Here is a 19,730-nt window from a genome sequence, read left to right on the forward strand (position 1 = left end):
TTCAAAAGAGGACAGTGATGAGGGAAGAAGAGGGGGAAAAACGGAGAAGGGGAGGAAGCATATAAGGTTCATAAGTTTTATCTCAAAATTCTTATTCAAAAAATAACTTTGTACGGGTCAGTAGAGCTCAGTCAAAATAACACCATGTCTTCAGTGTGTCTTTCTAAACGGAGGCAGTCATGCCGGCAGTTATCAGTGCCCCCTCTTCCCTTTTCTTCTCTTTTTTGTGTTAAGTCTAGAAGGAAATAAGCCAACACAGGTTCAACTCCCAAATCCTACTGTAACGGCCACTGAAGAGACAAGTTCTGCTCTGATGACAAAGGTTGGGAGAAATGCAATAAAGATTCTCATCTTGAGACATGAAAGGGAGGGCACACTTGGTATTTATTCCATCATTTGGCCCAAGACCTTATTTTATTCCTCTAGGTCTCTGTGGGATGGGGGAAAAGGACACCTTCACAGGCTAATCATGCTTGGGAGAGGCATTATATCACTTCCTCTGTTTGCCACATCTTCCTAGAGGGGAAACAAACCCTGCCCAAGAGAACCGAGAACCAGGAAGTGAGGCTCTGACAACAGGACTATGTCTGTCTTTTTGTTGTGCTTCTTGTTTGTTTGTGCCTCCTGACCCAATAAATGGGTTTCTTTTCTGAGTGTCTGATGTTAAAGAAGCCTCCATTCAGGAGAACCATGAGGGCGAGGATTCAACAGGCTGTAAATGATTGACACTGTCCAACCAACCATGTCACCACAATGCCTTTAGATGGTGAGAGGAGAAAACAGACCTCTCTGGTGACTGGTGCATTGAGAGAATAGGAGTTGATGAGTAAACCAGAGGTGTCAGGACTGGGATGCTACCTCACAACACCTATGTCTGTAACAAACTACTTCATCAGACGCTAGCCCACAAAAAATGTTTTATCTCATCTTATAGCTGGAGAAACTGAGGCAAAAAGGGAGAAAAATCACTTTCCCAAGGTCACATGATCAAGGTGATGCAGCTATAATGAGAAACCAAATATCCTGTCTCCCAGACTTCTGTCTTATCAGAATTCTGGATAAGTCAGTACCTCTCATTGATGTCACTGGGGTTTTTTGTTTTGCTTGTTTTTTCATTTTCACCAAGAACTTTTTTTAAATTAATTAATTAATTTTATTTTTGGCTGCATTGGGTCTTTGTTGCAGTACACGGGCTTCTTATTGCGGTGGCTTCTCTTGTTGCAGAGCACGGGCTCTAGGCACGTGGGCTTCGGTAGTTGTGGCACGCGGGCTCAGTAGTTGTGGCACACGGGCTTAGTTGCTCCACGGCATGTGGGATCTTCCCAGATGGAGGCTCAAACCCGTGTCCCCTGCATTGGCAAGTGGATTCCTAACCACTGAGCCACGAGGGAAGTCCTGATGTCACTGGTTTTAACATAAGGTGGGTTCTGAATTGTCTTTTTGCCATTTTTGTATTATGGTAAAATATACATTACATAAAATTTACCATTTTAACCATTTTGAAGTGTATAGTTCCGTGGCATTCACATGGCAATCATCACTACCATCCGTCGCCCCAACTTTTCCCATCTTCTCCAACAGAAACTTGTACCCATTAAACAGTAGCTTCCTATCTCTCCTCCCTGTGGCCCCTGGCAACCACTTCTGAATGTTACTTTACCGCAAAAAGAAGTGTTGACTTTGACCTTGGTTTACAAACAAAAATGTAATTAGATGCAGGAGGGAGGTGAGAAGGGGATAGACGTCAATTTGGCACTGACTGTCCTCCGTAGGAGACACCTGGGGAGTGTACAGTGGCATGTGTGTGTGTGTGTGTGTGTGTGTGTGTGTCTTTAAAAGATTCTCCACCTCCCTGCTGGCCTCCTCACAGTTTGCCAGTGGCTTTGCAGCCTCCTGGTTGCCTCAGTCCAGGCAAGGAGCTGGCAATCTCCTTTGTAGTTTCAGGAGCAGTTCTGTTACCATGGAGGCCACATTCTGATTTCAAGAGTGTAAAGGTAATCATTTGTTTTTAGCTTCAAAGATCTTCCCAAAAGATAGGCTGTCGCTCTTCTTCTGGAAAAGCCTGATTGGTAGGATTCCTTCAAGCACTCAGTCTGAAGTGCTTTATCCCATTCCCTCACCAGCTTCAAAAGTCAAGCTTGCCAAGAGCCTCTGGAGGAAAATCTGCCACTTCCATCAATTTCACACAAATGGTTGATCCTGGAGGTGGTGCTATTTGCAATGAAACACTTCACAATCAGAGTGACCACTGTCACAGAAAAAACTGCACAAGGAACGGGATGGTGAAAGAAGCCCAGGTAAGAGGCAATCCCTCCCCCTTACTCTGAAAGACCTGAACATTTCAATATTTGTTGTAAAGCTATTTGAAGCTGTCCTAGCTGAAAGTTCTTGGCAGGAAGTGTTTTCTGTGTTTTGACTCCTTACTTCAGCTAATTTCAAATGCTTGGCTACTAAAAAGTTTGGATGTGGGTTAAGGAGGGAATTTCTTCTCTGTACAAGACAGGACACACGTAGATCCAAGAGCCTTAAACCCTTAACATAAAAACGTCCCTGCTAGACTTTTGTTTTCTCTCAAGCATTTTGGAGAAAACAGTTGTGAAGGCTAAAACTCTCCAGCTAAATTTCAGTCTATCAGGAAATCACAACAGACTGCATGCATCAAACTTCATAGGGGAAAAAAAGAGGAAGTGAAAGTAAACGCTGCTGAGATTACGTGGAGTAGGTTTTCCCCTGGTACGTGAGGAGTGCCTCTCGGATTAAAAGGGGACTTCTTTTTGGTGTTTGGTGGGGCCTTGTCATAGCTTACAGCTTGATTCGGGGCCAAAGTCTTTCTTTGAAACTTGACATCACAAGCATTCCTTTTTAAGACACTTCAGAAAGTGCGGCTTATTGTTACAGGCTGCACACAGGAACCAAACAGACTTTGAATTGTTTTCCCATGTGATACTTTTTGTAAAAATTTTTGGCTCCTGCTCTGACAGAATGTTTGAGGGGAATGTACTGAGGAAGGGGAAGAACCCAAGAAATGTTGTCAGCTCATTCAAAGAGGGAGCCGGGTCTGCAAGCTGCTTACGAACAGGCTGGCCATTGCCAGCTTCCCATTGGATGCCCAGGTCCTCTGTTCTGAGCAGCAGGGGTGAGTTCACCTGCTTGGGAGCAGGTTAGCATAGCCAAACAGGCAGCTTCACTATTGCAAAATGAGAAGCTGGGCAAGGAATCTGTGCGGGAGAACTGGGGTCGGGGGTGGGGAGGTTGGGCAGTGAGATTGTTCTAAGATCACAGGACAGGTGGGGCTGGCTGGGGGCCAGCCCACCATTCAGTGAAGGAAATTTGTGTGTTCAGTGGAATGAAAGAGGTGTGTGGGGGGGGGCACTCTGGAGCCTGGGTTGTGTGTGAATAGGCTGTGGTCCCCCAAATAGGTTCCCCTCTTAACAAAAGACATTGCCCTAGCCTTGGAATTGTCTACCTAAAACCTCAGGTCTGGCCTCTCGCAGATGAGTATAATGTGAAGAGAAAATACTCAACTCTCATTCTTTGCACGAGGGCAATCATACTAATACCCACCATCTATTCATCGCTGTATCGAATCAGACCACTACCACTCAAGACACTCTTTGCCCCTAAAATGGCTGTAACACTGGCCACTGGCCTTCTCACCCTCTGGACCATTATGACCCTGAAGGCTCTCATTTGGGTAGAGATGCCCTCAAAGCCATTCTCTCTCTCTCTCTCTCTCTCTCTCTCTCTCTACTTTATCTTGGTTTTGTAACCACCTTCTAGTGTCTGAGGTTAGAGACTTAGCTAAATGGTTACAACCATTCCTAAGGACACGAGCCAGGATCCTAAAGGTTCATTACTAAGTGCTCCTACAAGACTGTGAATATCTTTGGACACTGAAGCTTCCCTAAGAGCAGCAGGAAATACCAGGGAGGCTACTGCCTTTTCCAACGGCTCTTTCTGAAGGAAGGACCATCCAGAACCTATTTGCTCAGATATATTTAGGTGTTACTTAGTTGAAATTGGCTCCCACTGAGAGCCTCAATTATGGCTTAAAAAGTATGTTCCAGAAAGAAGAAACCCTGCTGAGTTCTTAGTGAAGTCGGGCAGACAAAGGCCTGTTTTCCCCTCTGTGATATAGATGAAGTTGTCTTTACTATCATGATCCTTAATCACTGGTTTTAGTCCATTTTGCTTTGAGGACCTTAAACAAACTGAGTCTTTACCAAAAACCTTGAAGCTTGAACCCAGTCCTCGTAGAACACTCACTCTTGGAACCCAGCCACCACATTTGAAGGAAGCCCAAGCAGCTCAAGAGAAGCCCAAGTAGAGAGAAACCAGGTATCCTTGCTGGTAGGCAAGGTGCAAGATGCAGCACCAGCTTGTAAACTGTGTGAGTCAGCTATCTTAGAAGTGGATCCTCCATCCCTGGAGTCTATCTGTTCCAATTATACTTCATGGAGTACACATGACTTGTCCCCACTGGGCTCTGCCCAAATTACAGATCCTTAAGCAAACAAATGATTGTTGTTTTTTTTTTTAAGCTGGGTTTGCTTATCAGACTTTTAATATCTTTATTTATTTATGGCTGCGTTGGGTCTTCATTGCGGTGTGCGGGCTTTCCCTAGCTGCGGCAGAGTGGAAACTACACTTCGCTGTGGTGCGTGGGCCTATCATTGAGGTGGCTTCTCTTTGTTGCGGAGCATGGGCTCTAGGCACGTGGGCTTCAGTAGTTGTGGCTCGCAGGCTCTAGAGCACAGGCTCAGTAGTTGTGGTGCACAGGCTTTGTTGCTCCGCGGCATGTGGGATCTTCCCAGACCAGGGCTTGAACCCGTGTCCCCTGCATTGGCAGGTGGATTCTTAACCACTGTGCCACCAGGGAAGTCCCAAGCAAACAAATGATTGTTGTTTTAAGTATGGTGGTGGTTTGCTAAGCAACAATAAACATGTAAACACATGTATATTCTATTTCTTTAAAATGCCTAGAAAAATCATTGTACAGTCTCATTACAACCATTTTCAGTGCTTTCATTTTGAGGAAAGAGTTTGTTTTGGCCATCAATCTTTGGCAAAGATGCCTTTCCCTAAGCTTTACACTTTTGTTGTGTTTTGTTTTGTGTTTTGCATAAGGACTGTATGCTTAAGATGAGTGTCCAGCTGGTAAAACCAAATACAATGAACTCAAATATCAACTATACAAAAGCACAATCACTTGGATGCTGTCAAAACTGAAGTGTAATTGTTCAATCTGAGGAGGTCTGTAACTTGTTGCCTTATCTATGAAGAAAGAGCAGGCAAAGAAGCATGTATGTGTTCTGGTTCAGATGTTTTGTTAATTAAATGAATATGTGTTTTAAAGTATATTTAATATCTGCCAATTATAAATTAATTTTACCTATTGGTTAAAGTTTCCTAGAAAATGATTCTCTTTAGAAACACAAGTAGGGGTAGATTGATGTTAACCTAATTACTCTCAAGAAATCCACTACATTTATTTTGAAATACACTTGATTTAATCTTTCTACTAAGTATTGTCAACTTGTCTCAATTGGCCTGAACTAATGCAGTTTTACTGGAATTCTAAAGTATATCAACCTGTAAATTCATGTGAGAAGAAGTTGTTGCCACCATATTAGAAAGAAAGTCATTGGCCCAGTAATTCACAATTTAGATTAAACCTTTGGAAACAAACAAACAAACACTATGAACATAGTTCAGAGAAGTATTCAGAATTGTTCTCCACAATGTACTTCATCCATCACAGTTCCCTCTAAATCCTGCTTCAACCAAAAGTTTTGCCACATTGAATATCATTTGATTACAGCAGAGGTTAAGATTACAAATGCCCAGCAGGCTGGTAAGGCCTGGTGTGGACAACAGGAAGTGGTAAGCATGGGTTTACCTGAACAAAGCTCATTGTCACCATGAGAGAAAGCAGGTCCTATGTTGACAGATCTTATGATTTTCAAAAGAAACTGGAAATCCAGATGGAGTGGGAGGGAGAGAGAATATCCTGATTTTTAAGTATTGGCATCTAATGCTTCAAATCTCCAATAGTGTAGAGTTCAATGAGACATTGCTACCAGCCACAAATCTGTAATCTCTGAACTATAGGCAAATAGGATGAGAAAAATAAGAGGTCATAAATAGAGTGATTCAGGGAATTTGGATCTTCTTAATTTAGACTTACTTTATATTTTCTAAAAGCAATAGATGTATCTTACATCTTAATTTTCCTGAGTTGTTACATTAATACTTGATCCTGGAGTATGGAAGTTTTAGGAACAATTATGACCCAACCAGTTGTACTAGATTTCTCTGACTAAACCTGACTTCAAATATTAGATGACAAAATGTCATAGAACTGATACCATTTCACTGCTCAAACTTCATCTCTCAGACTTTGTAGGAAGTGACACACAAACCTTTTGTTAGACAATGAACTCATATAGCTTGGTCACCATTATTATTCTCTAGACATGGTATAACTGGGCCTTCAAAAGTTGCCCAGGAAAAGGCTATGTGTAAATTATGATTATCCAGTCAACTACAACTTATACCTGACTGTTCTTTCTCTGCCATGTGGAGCTTATCCTTTTGGAAGTCAAAAATCCTTTGAGAAGCTGATAGATACTTTCTGTATTACAGAATTTTCCACGTAGAGGATTCATGTGTTTCCTGACTTTCTCAATCCTCAGGTTAAGAACCTCAGCTCTCACACCCTGCTCAGAAGAACCAACAAATCAGGCTTTCCAGAGAAGACAGGGTAAAGGGATTCATAAATTGATCTACCAAGGAGAGAAAACCAAACATAAGCCAAAGTGACTCAGACCACAAGCCCACATGTATTAATTTATTTAAAAATGTATATTAGAATTTTGTACCCCACTTTATAATACTATTTTAATAATATTTATTTTACTATAAAACTACTTTTATATCCTCCTTGAAAACCTTGAGTATAAATGAACTCCCCAGGAAGATATTTCTTTCCTGGTGGCTTTTCATATCCCAGCACCCCTCAGGATTTCCCAGGGAACCACTTAAGGAAGAATGATAGCAGGAAGACAAGCTTTGACATCAGCAGAAATGGGTATGAGTACTAGCTTTGCTCCCTACTAGCTGTGCCACATTGGGGAAGTAGCATCACGGCTCTGATCCATACCTCACAAGGCAAAGGTGAAGATTGGATAAGAGAGTGTATGTAAGACTCCCAGTAACTATCACATGTGTAGTAGATACTTGATAAATAGTGACTATTATCTATTAAAGTCTGCCTGCAGCTCTTACCCCTCTACTGCTATTGTAAGACCGTTCAGTACAATGCCTGGCATGTAAAAGGTGCTCAATAAATGATAGTCTTAAATCCTTGAATTCCCTCATCCAATGGTGGCTTCATTTTACTTGGTCTGTCAGCAGCACTTGACACAAGTAATTACTCCTCCTCCTTCAAGCCCTTTTCTCTCTTGGCTTCCAAGTTATGACCCTCCTATATCACCAGCTGTTCCTTTACAGTGTCTATTCCTGGTTTTCCTCAACTCCTTGATCTTTGAACAATAGAGTGCCCCAAGACTCAGTCCTTGTACCCATTCTCTTTTCTAACTGCAGATTTCTCCTGATGATCTGACCTTGTCTCATTACTATATGTACATGTATATATGTGCAGCTGTGTGTATGTGCGTGTATGTGTATATATATATATGTCATTTCCAACTGCTTCCTTGATCTTTCGCTTGGATGACCAAAGGCATCTCCAGCTTAACATGTGCAAAACTGAGCCCCCAATACTCCCTCCCTCTGTCCCTAACGTGTTTCCTTTATAGTCTTTCCCATCTCAGTAAATGACAACTCTATCCTTCCAGTGGCTCAAACCAAAAACCTGGGTATCGTTCATGACTTTTTCCTTCTGTATTCAATGAGTCAGCAAATTCATGATCCTACCTTCACAGGATATCCAGAATCTGACCACTCCTCACCTCCCCACAGCAACCACTCTGGTCTCAGCCACCACTGTCTCTCACCTTGATTGTTACGGGAGCCTCATGCCTTTTCCCTATGTCCCAGTTATTCATTACAGAGTGACAACCCATCCCAAAACAGAATGACATTAAACAACGACTATTTTGTTATGCTCATGGATTCTACTGGGTAGGAATTCAGAAAAGACTCAGTGGAGACAGCTCTTCCCTGTTCCAGGATATCTGGGGCCTCAATTGGCTGGACCTAGAACAGCTGAGCCAGGAGGATTTGCCTGCAAGATGGTGTCCTCACTACCATGTCCAAGCTGGGTCAGCTGAAAAAAAGGACAAGCCAGGATTGTGGGCAGGATTGCCTCAGACAACTTCTACAGCAGGGAGGGCTCTAGAGAGTTTTCTAGTAAGTGAAAACGTTTCATGGCCTTTTGTATCCTAGCCTTGAGTAAAAGCTGAAATTCTTACAGTGACCACAAGGAGCCATGGTTTGATCCTCACTGACTCATCTCCTTTTTCCCAGGGCTCAGTGTATTCCAGCAGCCCTGCATCCTCCCACCTCAGGACATTCCCACATCCTCCCCCATTTGCACTTCCCAGAAATCCAGGTGCCTGCACCTCCCTTCTTTCAAGTCAAATATTACTCACAATCCTATAAAAATTGCAACATACTTTCTTCCTGACTCCCTTTCCTGATCTTGCTTGGTTCTTTAGTACTTAACACCATCTACACACACACACACACACACACACACACACACACACACACACACACACTTGAATTTATTTCCTATCTATTGTCTGCCTCTGGCTCTAGAATGGGAATTCCACCCAGGCAGAGATTTCTATCTCACTGCCAAATCCCCAGAACATATACCGGAGCCTGTACACAATAGGTGCTCAATAATAGTTGTGCAATGATTAAAGAGCACCTGTTTTTACTAATCTAGTGTTTGTTAAAACTCGGATTTCAGTTTGTTTTGTTTATTTCAATTGCCATTTGCTGTCCACAGGCCTGGTTCTTTAAAAGACTGAAAAGCCCCACTCATATGATACACAAACTTCTTGCAGATTTCAAGGCGTATAACCTCTTATTAATTAATACACTAATTTATTAGTAATTTACCTAATATTAATTAAAGGTTTCCCACCCTTTGTTGGAGAACATGACTACTATTCACTGCCTTCTTTTTAAAAATCACTAAATCACTAGATTTTTGTGTGACCAGGTAACTACGAGCTTTTATATCGATATCCAAATATTATGTATACTCTAAGTTTGGGGTCAGGGAATATGCTTTAAGGAGGTGCAACTTTTTGAAGGAGATGAAAATAGAAATTAAATATTATTGATTTATCCTGATGATTCTACTACCTCTTAATAGGAGATGAAATGTGCCTGGATTAGAAGGAAAATGACTAATACCTCAAGGTATATAGACCTGTCATCTGGTTTTAATAAAATTCTGCATTCTCAGGGTTGAATGTCCAAGAAAAATCAGAATAATCTGCTTCCCCATTCATGACCCTGTATATGAAATGATTTTTAAAATTTCATTTAACAAATTTTCCATCACACTATATGCTAGGAACTTTCTAAATACAAACTTATTTGATTCCCACAACCTTGTGACTTTAATACTATTACTATCCCTATTTTTTATATGAGGCAAATGGTCATAGAAAAGTTAAGTAAGTTTGTCTAAGATTAAACCTCTAGTTAGTGCAGACTGACCCCAGGGTCGATGTCTTTATCACTAGAAAAAAAAAAAAGCCTTTTCCTCAAACATTTTATTGTAAATATTTGCAAACTTACAGAAAAATTAGAGTTCTACACTGAATACTCATATACCTACCACTTAGAAACTGCAGTTAACATTTTACTATATTTGTTTCATCACACGTTTGTCTATCTATCCGTCCCTCTATTCATCCATCAAACCATATGTTTGGTTCATTTCAAAGAAAGTTGGAGAATCAATAGACTTCACCCCTAAACTCTTCCACATGTGAATTATTAACCAGATTTCAATATTTGTCCATCGTTCTTTCTTTTTTCTTCTTTTGAGACAAAATGTGCAGATAATTCCATTCAATGAATTTTGACCTACACTACCTTTCGATTTTTCTTGCTGGGAAAGGTTTCATTGTATAGTTTTGACTGTGCAAAGATTTTATAAAACCGTGAGCTGAATCAAGTGTAAATTCATCTATGAGATGAAAGACTCAGCAGGAGGCTACCTCACTCAAGAAACTCCCCTGTTGTACACCTAAAATCTGACGGGTTCAAGAGCCATTTTCCCTTTTTGTCTGGAGTATAATCCAGCTGGCAGGAAGGGAACTCACTGTAGAAATTCTTAAAATTCCATACCATGCCCTGTCTTCTTACACATGGAGGAATGAGGCTCAACAAAATGAAGTGACTGTCTCAGAGGTCACACCAGTGTGAGGCACCCTCCCCCACTCTGGTCTCTTGATACCCAGACCAAGGCCTTTCTGGAAAGGTGCATTTGTTTCTGAAACCTCCAACCTGTGAAAGCAAACAGCCAGGGACTACAGTATTTGATGGCTCAGAGTGGTATCTGCTATTGCAAATTCTTTAGCTTCAATTTCAAAATTGATGATGCAAAGTTGCATTTGTCTCATGGAAGATGTAAAGACCTCTCCTATTTCCCAAAATAAGAGCCACGTGGAGAAAGCCTCCTTCTTTGCTTATCTTAGAAAAGCATGTCAGAGAAATCAGTATTAATTACAGTTAATGATTGCTGCCACACACAAGGTCCCACCACGTATTTACACTTTTTGAAGTATTGTGAATTCTCACCTATTGCTTTCAAATTTCACGTATAAGGACCCAAGGTTCAAAGAGGTCAGATAATCACCCACACGGGTGGCAAGTAATAGGAGGATTTTCTGGCCCCTAATATCACATAAATTGTTGCCATCTCCTGCCCTACTGTCCTAGTAAACTGAACCATCATATAGAGGTTGGGAGTCCGGCCTCCCCTTCGCACTGCCTGGGCTTGAATTTCAGCTTCACATCGGTCACTCTATGATCTTGGACAAGCAGCTTAATCTCTTTGCCTCAGTTTCCTTATCTGGAGGATGAGGATAATAGTAGTGCCTGACCAATAGAGTCGTTGTAAGAAGTAAATATGGTGGTGCATGCAAGGCTTAGAATGATTTCTTTAAAAAGCAACCAACGTTTTGCCCCTTTAACCTTCAGCATCAACTATGATGATCCTTATATCCAGCGTCTTGTTGGACTCTCACAGCAATGCTGTGAAGTATTGAGTGCTACTGACCCATTTGGGGATGAAAAAAACAGAGCTAAGAAAGATAATGAGACCAAAGACACATGGATGATGGGGACAGAGCTGGACAAGAATCCCAGACATTTTTAAATCTAAGTTCAGGAATGTCTCAAAGGACTGGATACGTAGGTATTTTTCAAGCCCTTACTCAGTGCATACAACTCTGTCAACTGTTCCTTTACAAGAACAGGTAGGAAGTAAAAAAAAAAAAAAAAATCAGCACCTCTATTCTTCAGCAGATTAATTCACAGCAAGAGAAAAAGTGCTATTTTGGTTATTACACTTACTCAGAAGAGCAGATTTGGGAGTCAGTTTTAGTAATTTTTAGAAATCTGTAAGATTCTAAAAGTCTTGTAAAATGTTAGTTTCTACCTTAGATTTCCATAGCCAGGCAGCAAAGTGATTTTACATGGCACACCAGACAGCACAACTTCCTATAAATCTTTCTTTAAAAATCATTGACCTTTGTCTTTACATCCTCACGGCATGTAGCATGTGTACTCCCCAGAATTACCTTCTTCTGAGCCCTTGTACAGCCTCAACTTCATTTTCAAACACAGGCCATCATGAAAGCTTGCTTCCAGACCCAGCAGGGGAGCACAAGTCAATTAATTTCTTGGTTCCTTTGCTGAGTCTCCCCGAGGCAATGACATTGATGATGCGTTAAGGATTCTTAGGTTTTGCAACATGGCATGTTTCCCAGTCACCTACTCTGATAATCTGAAGGAAACTAGGCTCCAGATCATCTCAAATACTGGAATAATCATGGTAGAAATGATCTCAGATCTCAGAGAAGCATGTTATCTCATTTTCTAGATCTTAGTGACACATTTCTCACTTAATAGAATAGAGAACAGAACTGAGGCACACTTGCCCATATCTCAAAATGGCCAATCCAGGGCAAGACACACACCTGTCCACTGCCAGTTTCTAGAGCCTCTACACAATACTGCTTTTCATAGTACAGAATCCAAAACAAACCCCGAAGGAGCCCTTGGCAATAACAGCTTTTGCCAAACCATGCAAATAACTTAGGGGTACTTGGGAAAATCTCAAAACCGACGTAAGTTTTGACGGATTGGTTTGTAAGTTTTTGCAAAAGGGGCTGGCATTTTGTCTATGGGGCTATGCTTCCCATCGGTCAGTTCTTTGCAAAACCACTGAATCAGGTGTCTACAGACTAAGATACAGAAGTTCTCCACATAGTGACCTGGGAAAATGAGACAATGGCTGAAATAAATAGGTCACGAATGTCAGTTTTCTCTTTTTAAGTGTAATATCAATCTTTATACCAATCAGATGACCCATGCCTTGCACCCAGCCATTACTTAAGGCTCATAAATTATGATGGCTAAAAAAAAATGCATGGAATTTTTAAATGGTTGATTCAGGAGTACAGGTAAAAATTAGTCAAGGCTAGCACTACTCTGGGAGAAGTTACTTCTTTTTCAACATTATATGCCACGTAAGAAAAGTTAATCAGATAATTATAGCTGTGACCATGGATGTTATCAGATGTTTTGGAAGCAAAGAAACAAATTGTTATGTTGTCATACTCTTGGGCAATTGGTTGTTTGGAGACATTATGCTTACTTTCCCAAGAAGCAAAATGTTTTCATGGAAAATCAAATATGCTCTGCCTTCCATGAACACCAAAGATTCCAGCCAAAAAAACTGTATACATTTAACTAAGCATCATCTCTTTTAAGGACACATTCTGTCTTCAAAGGCAAGCAAAAGATGAGTCAGGTTATAGGTTGAAGATGAACCTAGGCTGCTCTTGATGTGCATAAATTGTGAGTGGTTTTATAGGGTGATAGGCAGAGGAGGGAAGGAGGCAAGGAGAATAGGTCTGTACAGCCATGAGCCAAATCCTGATAAACACACAGGGAAGGAAGAACAATGGAATCCTCGGCAACTTTCTCTCTTTCTGGGTAGGGGGATTTTCTGCTCCTTCAGGTTGTTGAATGGCAGACACTCTTTGGTCCATGTTTAGGGGATGAGAAGTTTTGGTTGGGGTCTAGAGATGGTAGTTCAGCATCATCAAGGTGCAAGAAGAAATTGTTTCAATTTGATTCAAAGAGAAAAACCATTGTTTCTAATCCAAGTTCAGTCCCCTGAGCTCAGCCAACCACGTTTTGTGTGCTTCCAGAGCCCCACCCTTTTTTTAACTCACCTATGAGTCATCAGCTGCCTGGCACGGGAAGGAGATGCTACAGTACACATCTCACTCCCATGGCAAAGCACATCTCTGGTGTTGGTTCATTCTCATGCAGCTCAGGAAACACTTTCCTTTTGATTTTTGATCATAGGTTCAAAAGTTCAGGATCAATGGAGCGAGTATGTTTCATCAAATATTCTTCTGCAAGGGATACAAGAGAAACTTTATTTTATTTTATATTGGATTATAGTTGATTAACAATGGTATGTTAGTTTCAGGTGTACAGCAAAGTGATTCAGTTATACATATACTTGTATCTATTCTTTTTCAAATTCTATTCCCACTTAGGTTATTACAGAATATTGAGCAGAGTTCCCTGTGCTATACCGTAGGTCCTTGTTGGTTATCTATTTTAAATATAGCAGTGTGTATATGTCAATCCCAAACTCCCAATCTATCTCTCCACCCCCTATCCTTTTTCCCCCAGTAACCATAAGTTCATTCTCTAAGTCTGTGAGCTCTGTTTTGCAAGTAAGTTCATTTGTATAATCTTTTTTAAGATTCTGCATGTAAGAGATATCATATGATATTTATCTTTCTCAAAATTACCGACCATACAGCCATGAGTCACTGTGAATCATTGGTATGTCAGGGCTCCCTGAAGACCCATTCACATGCATGGCTTTGCAGGGGGCCTTTTGAAAACACGTATCAGATCAGGTTTTTAGACCGGCATTTGCTTACAGCTCGTCAATGGCTTCCCTTGTCAGGATAAAGGCTATGGTCCTAAGCTCAGTTAACGAGCTCTGCACAACTTCCCCACTGATTCGTCCATTGAGTCATCAAAGATTTATTGGATACCTACTTCGTATCAGATGCCCTTCTAAGCCCTGGAGTACTAATGATGGACAAAGTGGATGGAGTTCCCCTTTTAGAACTGACCTACAGCCATGCCTGCCCCCTCACTACCCCTGCCAGCCCACCACCCTACCCGCTTCCCTCCCCACAGTTCTTTGGGTTCTTCCTCCTGCTGGGAACACTGCACCTTCTCAACTCCTACTGACTATTCAGATCTTATTTTAAGCATCATCTTCTTTAGGGAGGCCTTTCTCTTTTCCTGGATTAGGCCAGATCCCATCCTATCCGCTCCATAGGTCCCTGACTTATCCTTCATTTCCCTTTCTGTAAGTATTTGCTCTGGTCTGTATTTCCATCTAGACCAGGGGCTGGCAAACTTTCTCTGTAATGGGCCAGACAGTAAATATTTTCAGTTCTTTGGGACACGAAGTCCCTGTCTCAATTACTCAACTCTGCCTTTGCAGTGTGAAAGCAGCCATGGACAACAATAAACAAACGGGTGTCACTGTGTTCCAATAAAACTTTATTTTGAAAGAAAATAGCAAAAGCAAGGGGTAGGCCAGATATGGCTTGTGGGCCATAATTTGCAGACCTCAGAACAACGGGACCTGCTGTGATGATGGAAATACTGTGTGACTGTCCCACCCAGTAAGGTAGCCACCAGCCATGTGTGGTTGTCCAACATTTGAAATGTGGCTCATGCAACTGTAACCTAAATCTCTAAATGATTTTAGTTTGAATGTAAGTAGCCACATGTGGCTAATGATTATTGTTTTGGACGGTTCACATATAGACTATGAGTGTCATGAGGTCAGGGGTTCTGTCCTTCCTGGTCACCACTGTGTCACCTGGACAGAGCACAGCAGCTAGCACAGAGTAGGTACTCAATATGTATTTGTTGGATGAATGAATGAACAAATATGCCTAGAGATGATCATACTAAGTGAAGTAGGACAGAGAAAGACAAATATCATATGATATCACTTATATGTGATATCTAAAAAAGGATACAAATGAACTTATTTACAAAACAGAAATAGACTCACAGATATAAAAGACAAACATGGTCACCAAAGGGGAAACGTGGGGGGGGGGGATAAATTAGGAGTTGGAATTAACAGATATACACTACTATATATAAAATAGATAACCAACAAGGACCTACTGTATGGCACAGGGAACTATATTCAATATCTTGTAATAACCTAAAATGGAAAAGAATGTGAAAAAGAATATATATATATATGTGTGTGTGTGTGTACAACTGAAGCACTTTGCTGAAACTAACACAACACTGTAAATCAACTGTACTGCAATTAAAAATGTAAATAAATAAAGGAAGGGAAAAAATGAACAAATGTATAAATATGGAATGACATTAGACTTCTAGGATGTTGCCACTGGAGACTTCTTGCTCTCTAATCCTGAAGAGTTGTATTTCTGTACACATGTTTTATCCCCACCTTAGTCCATGAGTTCCATGGGGATGGAAGCCATAAGAGAAACTACCTGAATGACCCAGTGCCTAGCACAGGTACAAGCACATGGTAGTCAGCCGTTCCATGAGTGTTGACAGCTGCCAGTACCCACCTGGGAAGGACAAGGAGTCAGCCCCATGGCTATTTCTGAAACATGTTCCAATCTGTCACATCTCAAAGATCTAACTTAGAGCTTCTTTCTGATTCAACCCTGGTGCTGTGCACTTTAGAAATTCAACTTCATCCTGACTTTGCCTGCTTTATAACCTTGGGGAAATTGCCTAATGCCCTGTGACTATCTTATTAAGTGAAGATAATTCTAATTCTATTACAGTTATCCACAACCTACCTCTTAGGAATATCATGTAAGTAAATAAAATCATGGCCACAAAAGCTTTGAGCACCTCAGAGATAAGCGCTGTTCTCACCTGGACTGAGAACATCATAACTGAACAAGAAGATAGTAGGTAGTAGTTAATTTCAATGATATTAAAGCAACAATGCATTGTTTTCTCTGGTTTATCAGGATAACTTCAGAAAAGCTCTGTGCCTCTCAAGTGATCCAGCTGGTTGTGAGTAAAATTAGAAGATTGCAGTCATTGCAGGGTGGTGAAGGACAGCCACTTTGTTCCAAAGTTCAATTATGTCCAACTGACTTTAGGGCCTCCACCCCAGCTGTCATCCCAGGTAGGATCCTGGGATCCTACAAATCTTTCTTCCCTGCATTTCTTTTTCACTGCTCTTTGAAACAGAAAGTCTGACTTATCCTGCAGAGAAGGCCTGTTCAATTTCAGCAGGCACTACACACCACATCTCCAAGCAGGCAATACATGAGGTCCAGCCAGAAGTCCTTGCATGGTCCCAGTCCTCTCGTTTCTACTCACTAACAAGTGCCCATGCTGGTTCTCCTGTCCTGGAAGGCCCTCACCTCCTTCCTCAACATTTTCCAGTCTTGGCTCTCTTTTTCTCTCTCATTCACTCAGTCCTACAACAGATTTTCATGGGGCACACTGCTAGGGACTCCATTTAGTCCTCTCCAAGCCATCCTACCTTTTCTGTGAATCCCTGACTTCCCAATCTGGAAGTGTGGAAGGTGGGACTCTTCGTGGGCTTCCCTGACCTCTTTGCTAACTTCTCTGGTGGTGGATGGGAAAACCATGGGAAAGCAACTGAGCCTCTCAACGACTGAACTTGGGCATCACTACAAAGAAAGGTTGGAGTAGTTAATACATAAAGAACTTGTCCCCTCAAAAAGTTCCATGTTTATAATCTGTCTGTCTCTCTCGCTGACTTCTGTACTTCTTTCTGTCATGCACCACCTAACACTCAGAGATGCTCAATAACTCAAGAATTGAATCTTTGACAACTTCACCAGATTTATTGATTGACTGATTGATGATCCCATTCTATCTTTTTTTAAATTAAAGTACAGTTGATTTACAATGCTATACTAGTTTCAGGTGTACAACATAATGATTTGATATTTTTATAACTTATACTCCATTTAAAGTTATTATAAAATATCAGTTATATTCCCTGTGCTGTACATTACATCCTTGTGTCTTATTTATTTCATACATAGTAGTTTATACATCTTAATCACCTTCCCCATCTTGCCCCTCCCCACTGCACTGGTAACCACTAGTTTGTTCTCTGTATCTATTAGTCTACTTCTGTTTTGTTATATTCATTTGTTTTATTTTTTTAGATTCCACATATAAATGAGAATATACATTATTTGTTTTTCTCTGTCTGACTTACTTCACTAAGTGTAATATCCTCCAGGTCTACCCATGTTGTTGCAAATGGCAAAATTTCATTATTTTTTTATAGCTGAGTAATATTCCGTATATATATATATATATATATATATATATATATATAGAGAGAGAGAGAGAGAGAGAGAGAGAGACACTCATACATTGGGGTACATATATCTTTTCAAATCAGTGTTTTCATTTTCTTTGGATAATTACCCAGGAGTGGGACTGCTGGATCATATTGTTGTTCTATTTTTAGTTTTTTGAGGAACCTCCATGCTGTTTTCCATAGTGGCTGCACCAGTTTACATTCCCCAGATTTAAATTTGAATGTTGGCCAGTGCAGACAGGTCCTGATGCACCCTTTTGCTTGGGGAGGTAACTCAGTTCTCAGACTTCTTCCAAACGCTTCTAAACAAGATTTAGACATGAAAGAATTTTAACACAATTCTTATAGTATCTATTCATTAAGGTAATACTAGATGACATAAAAAATGAGCCACCACATCTCAGTGGCATAACCCAATAGAAGTTTATTTCTCACTCATATTAAGTCTTATGGGCAGTGGCAGGAAGCTGGAGGGGGAGGAGGTGAAGACTCTGCTCCACACGGTAATTCAGGGCACCTGGCTGACAAAGCTCTGCAGACGACACTGTGTGGCTTCCAAGGTCACCTTGGCCATCAGAATTCAGATGACAATAGGGGAGAGAGAGAAAGAGATGGATCGTGAGAGAAGCTCTTGTGGGCCAGGCACAGAAATGGCACATTTCACTTCTACCAACTTCACATTGATCAGTCGTACATGTGTCTGCAAGGGACGTGGGGCATGTAGCCTGGCCATGAGAAAGAGGAGAGGGAAATGGTCTGATGCACAGCCAGTCTCCACCACAATGGACAATAGTGTGAAAATATTTGAAATATTCAGAAGGCCTGAGTGAGAGATAATAAAAGCTATTATTTTTTGCAAGTGATCCTTTATTTTCTGTCCTTTTATTAAATAATTTTTCTTCCTAAAAATAGTATTGTAATACAATGTTGTGAGTGTTATAATGGTATTTTGTAGTGATAACACCTAGCCTGGATCTTTTTAAGAAGTGAAGCCAGGAGCTTCCCTGGTGGCGCAGTGGTTGAGAGTCCACCTGCCGATGCAGGGAACACGGGTTCGTGCCCCGGTCCGGGAAGATCCCACATGCCGCGGAGAGGCTGGGTCCGTGAGCCATGGCCACTGAGCGTGCGCATCCGGAGCCTGTGCTCCGCAAAGGGAGAGGCCACAGCAGTGAGAGGCCCACATACCGAAAAAAAAAAGAAGTGAAGCCAGAACTGGGTCTTAAACAGTGGATATTAGGCAAGCCAAGGTGTCTATGTGTGTGGGGTGGTGGTGAGAGGTGGGGGGCAGCAGAGGACAGTTAGGAAAAGGACAGTTACCTGGCTACAGGGCCAGGTAAGGAAAAGAGGAAAACCCACCGATCCTCACAGGATGGCGTTGAACGTCCTGGAAGTTTCTCTTTTTATATGTGCCTATGTGACTTAGCCATCCTCTAAGTCAGCCCAAGGGGTTCATTTGTGAGCACATTAAATCAAGGTTCTGAAGTCACCCACACTGGATGCCCTTCACTCACCTTTCTTCGTCTACGGTGCCCATAAAATCAGGGGGTCCCAAATTTTGGTCCCAAGCTTCCTGCTCTTCTTTTTATTTTGTGCTTTATCACATTTGCCTTTAACCGTGGTTCACGCTGGGCCTCAGAGTAGTTGAGTCCTAGATCGTATACGTCAGCTAGGCCTTTCTCTTTTCCTGCATCTCTAACTGCCCCCAAATACCCCCACTTACGCAAGCAGACACAACCCCAACTCAGCAGGTCCCGTGCACACTCATTGTCTTCCCCCACAAGCAGTCCTCCTTCTAATCTCCGCTTTCTTCTTATCCACATTCCTATAACACTCCTCGCAGATACTGTCATGACCTCTTCCTTGACCTCATACCGAACCAGTCACAAAAGTTAGTCAAACCTTTTTCATGAGGCTCTCAGCCCCTTTTGCTAGAGTCTGGACAACTCCAGGAAGGAGGTAAGCCCCTTGGGTATCCCCATGATGTGGAAAGAACCAGAAGGTGGAGCTTAACTGGGCCAGGAAGTCACCAGGCATGCTAGAGATGGATGCAGTTCAAAGGTCACAGACAGAACAGAACCCAGGA

At 41.6% G+C, this 19,730-nt stretch overlaps 1 protein-coding gene across 3 annotated transcripts in view; it reads left to right on the forward strand.

Moving 5' to 3' along the window:
• The first annotated feature begins 2,109 nt into the window (after window positions 1-2,109).
• The window catches only part of SPTLC3 (serine palmitoyltransferase long chain base subunit 3), a 127,020-nt gene continuing 109,399 nt past the window's right edge, over window positions 2,110-19,730 (forward strand). For all 3 annotated transcript variants that reach the window (XR_009535299.1, XM_060123132.1, XM_060123133.1), the window contains exon 1: window positions 2,110-2,297. Coding sequence is in view for 2 of the 3 variants with exons in the window: in XM_060123132.1 (XP_059979115.1) it covers window positions 2,190-2,297 (108 nt within the window). In the remaining variant the exon portion in view is untranslated. The remainder of the gene's footprint in view (window positions 2,298-19,730) is intronic.

This window comes from Lagenorhynchus albirostris, chromosome 15 (genome assembly GCF_949774975.1).
Source record: "Lagenorhynchus albirostris chromosome 15, mLagAlb1.1, whole genome shotgun sequence".
Taxonomy (NCBI): domain Eukaryota; kingdom Metazoa; phylum Chordata; class Mammalia; order Artiodactyla; family Delphinidae; genus Lagenorhynchus; species Lagenorhynchus albirostris.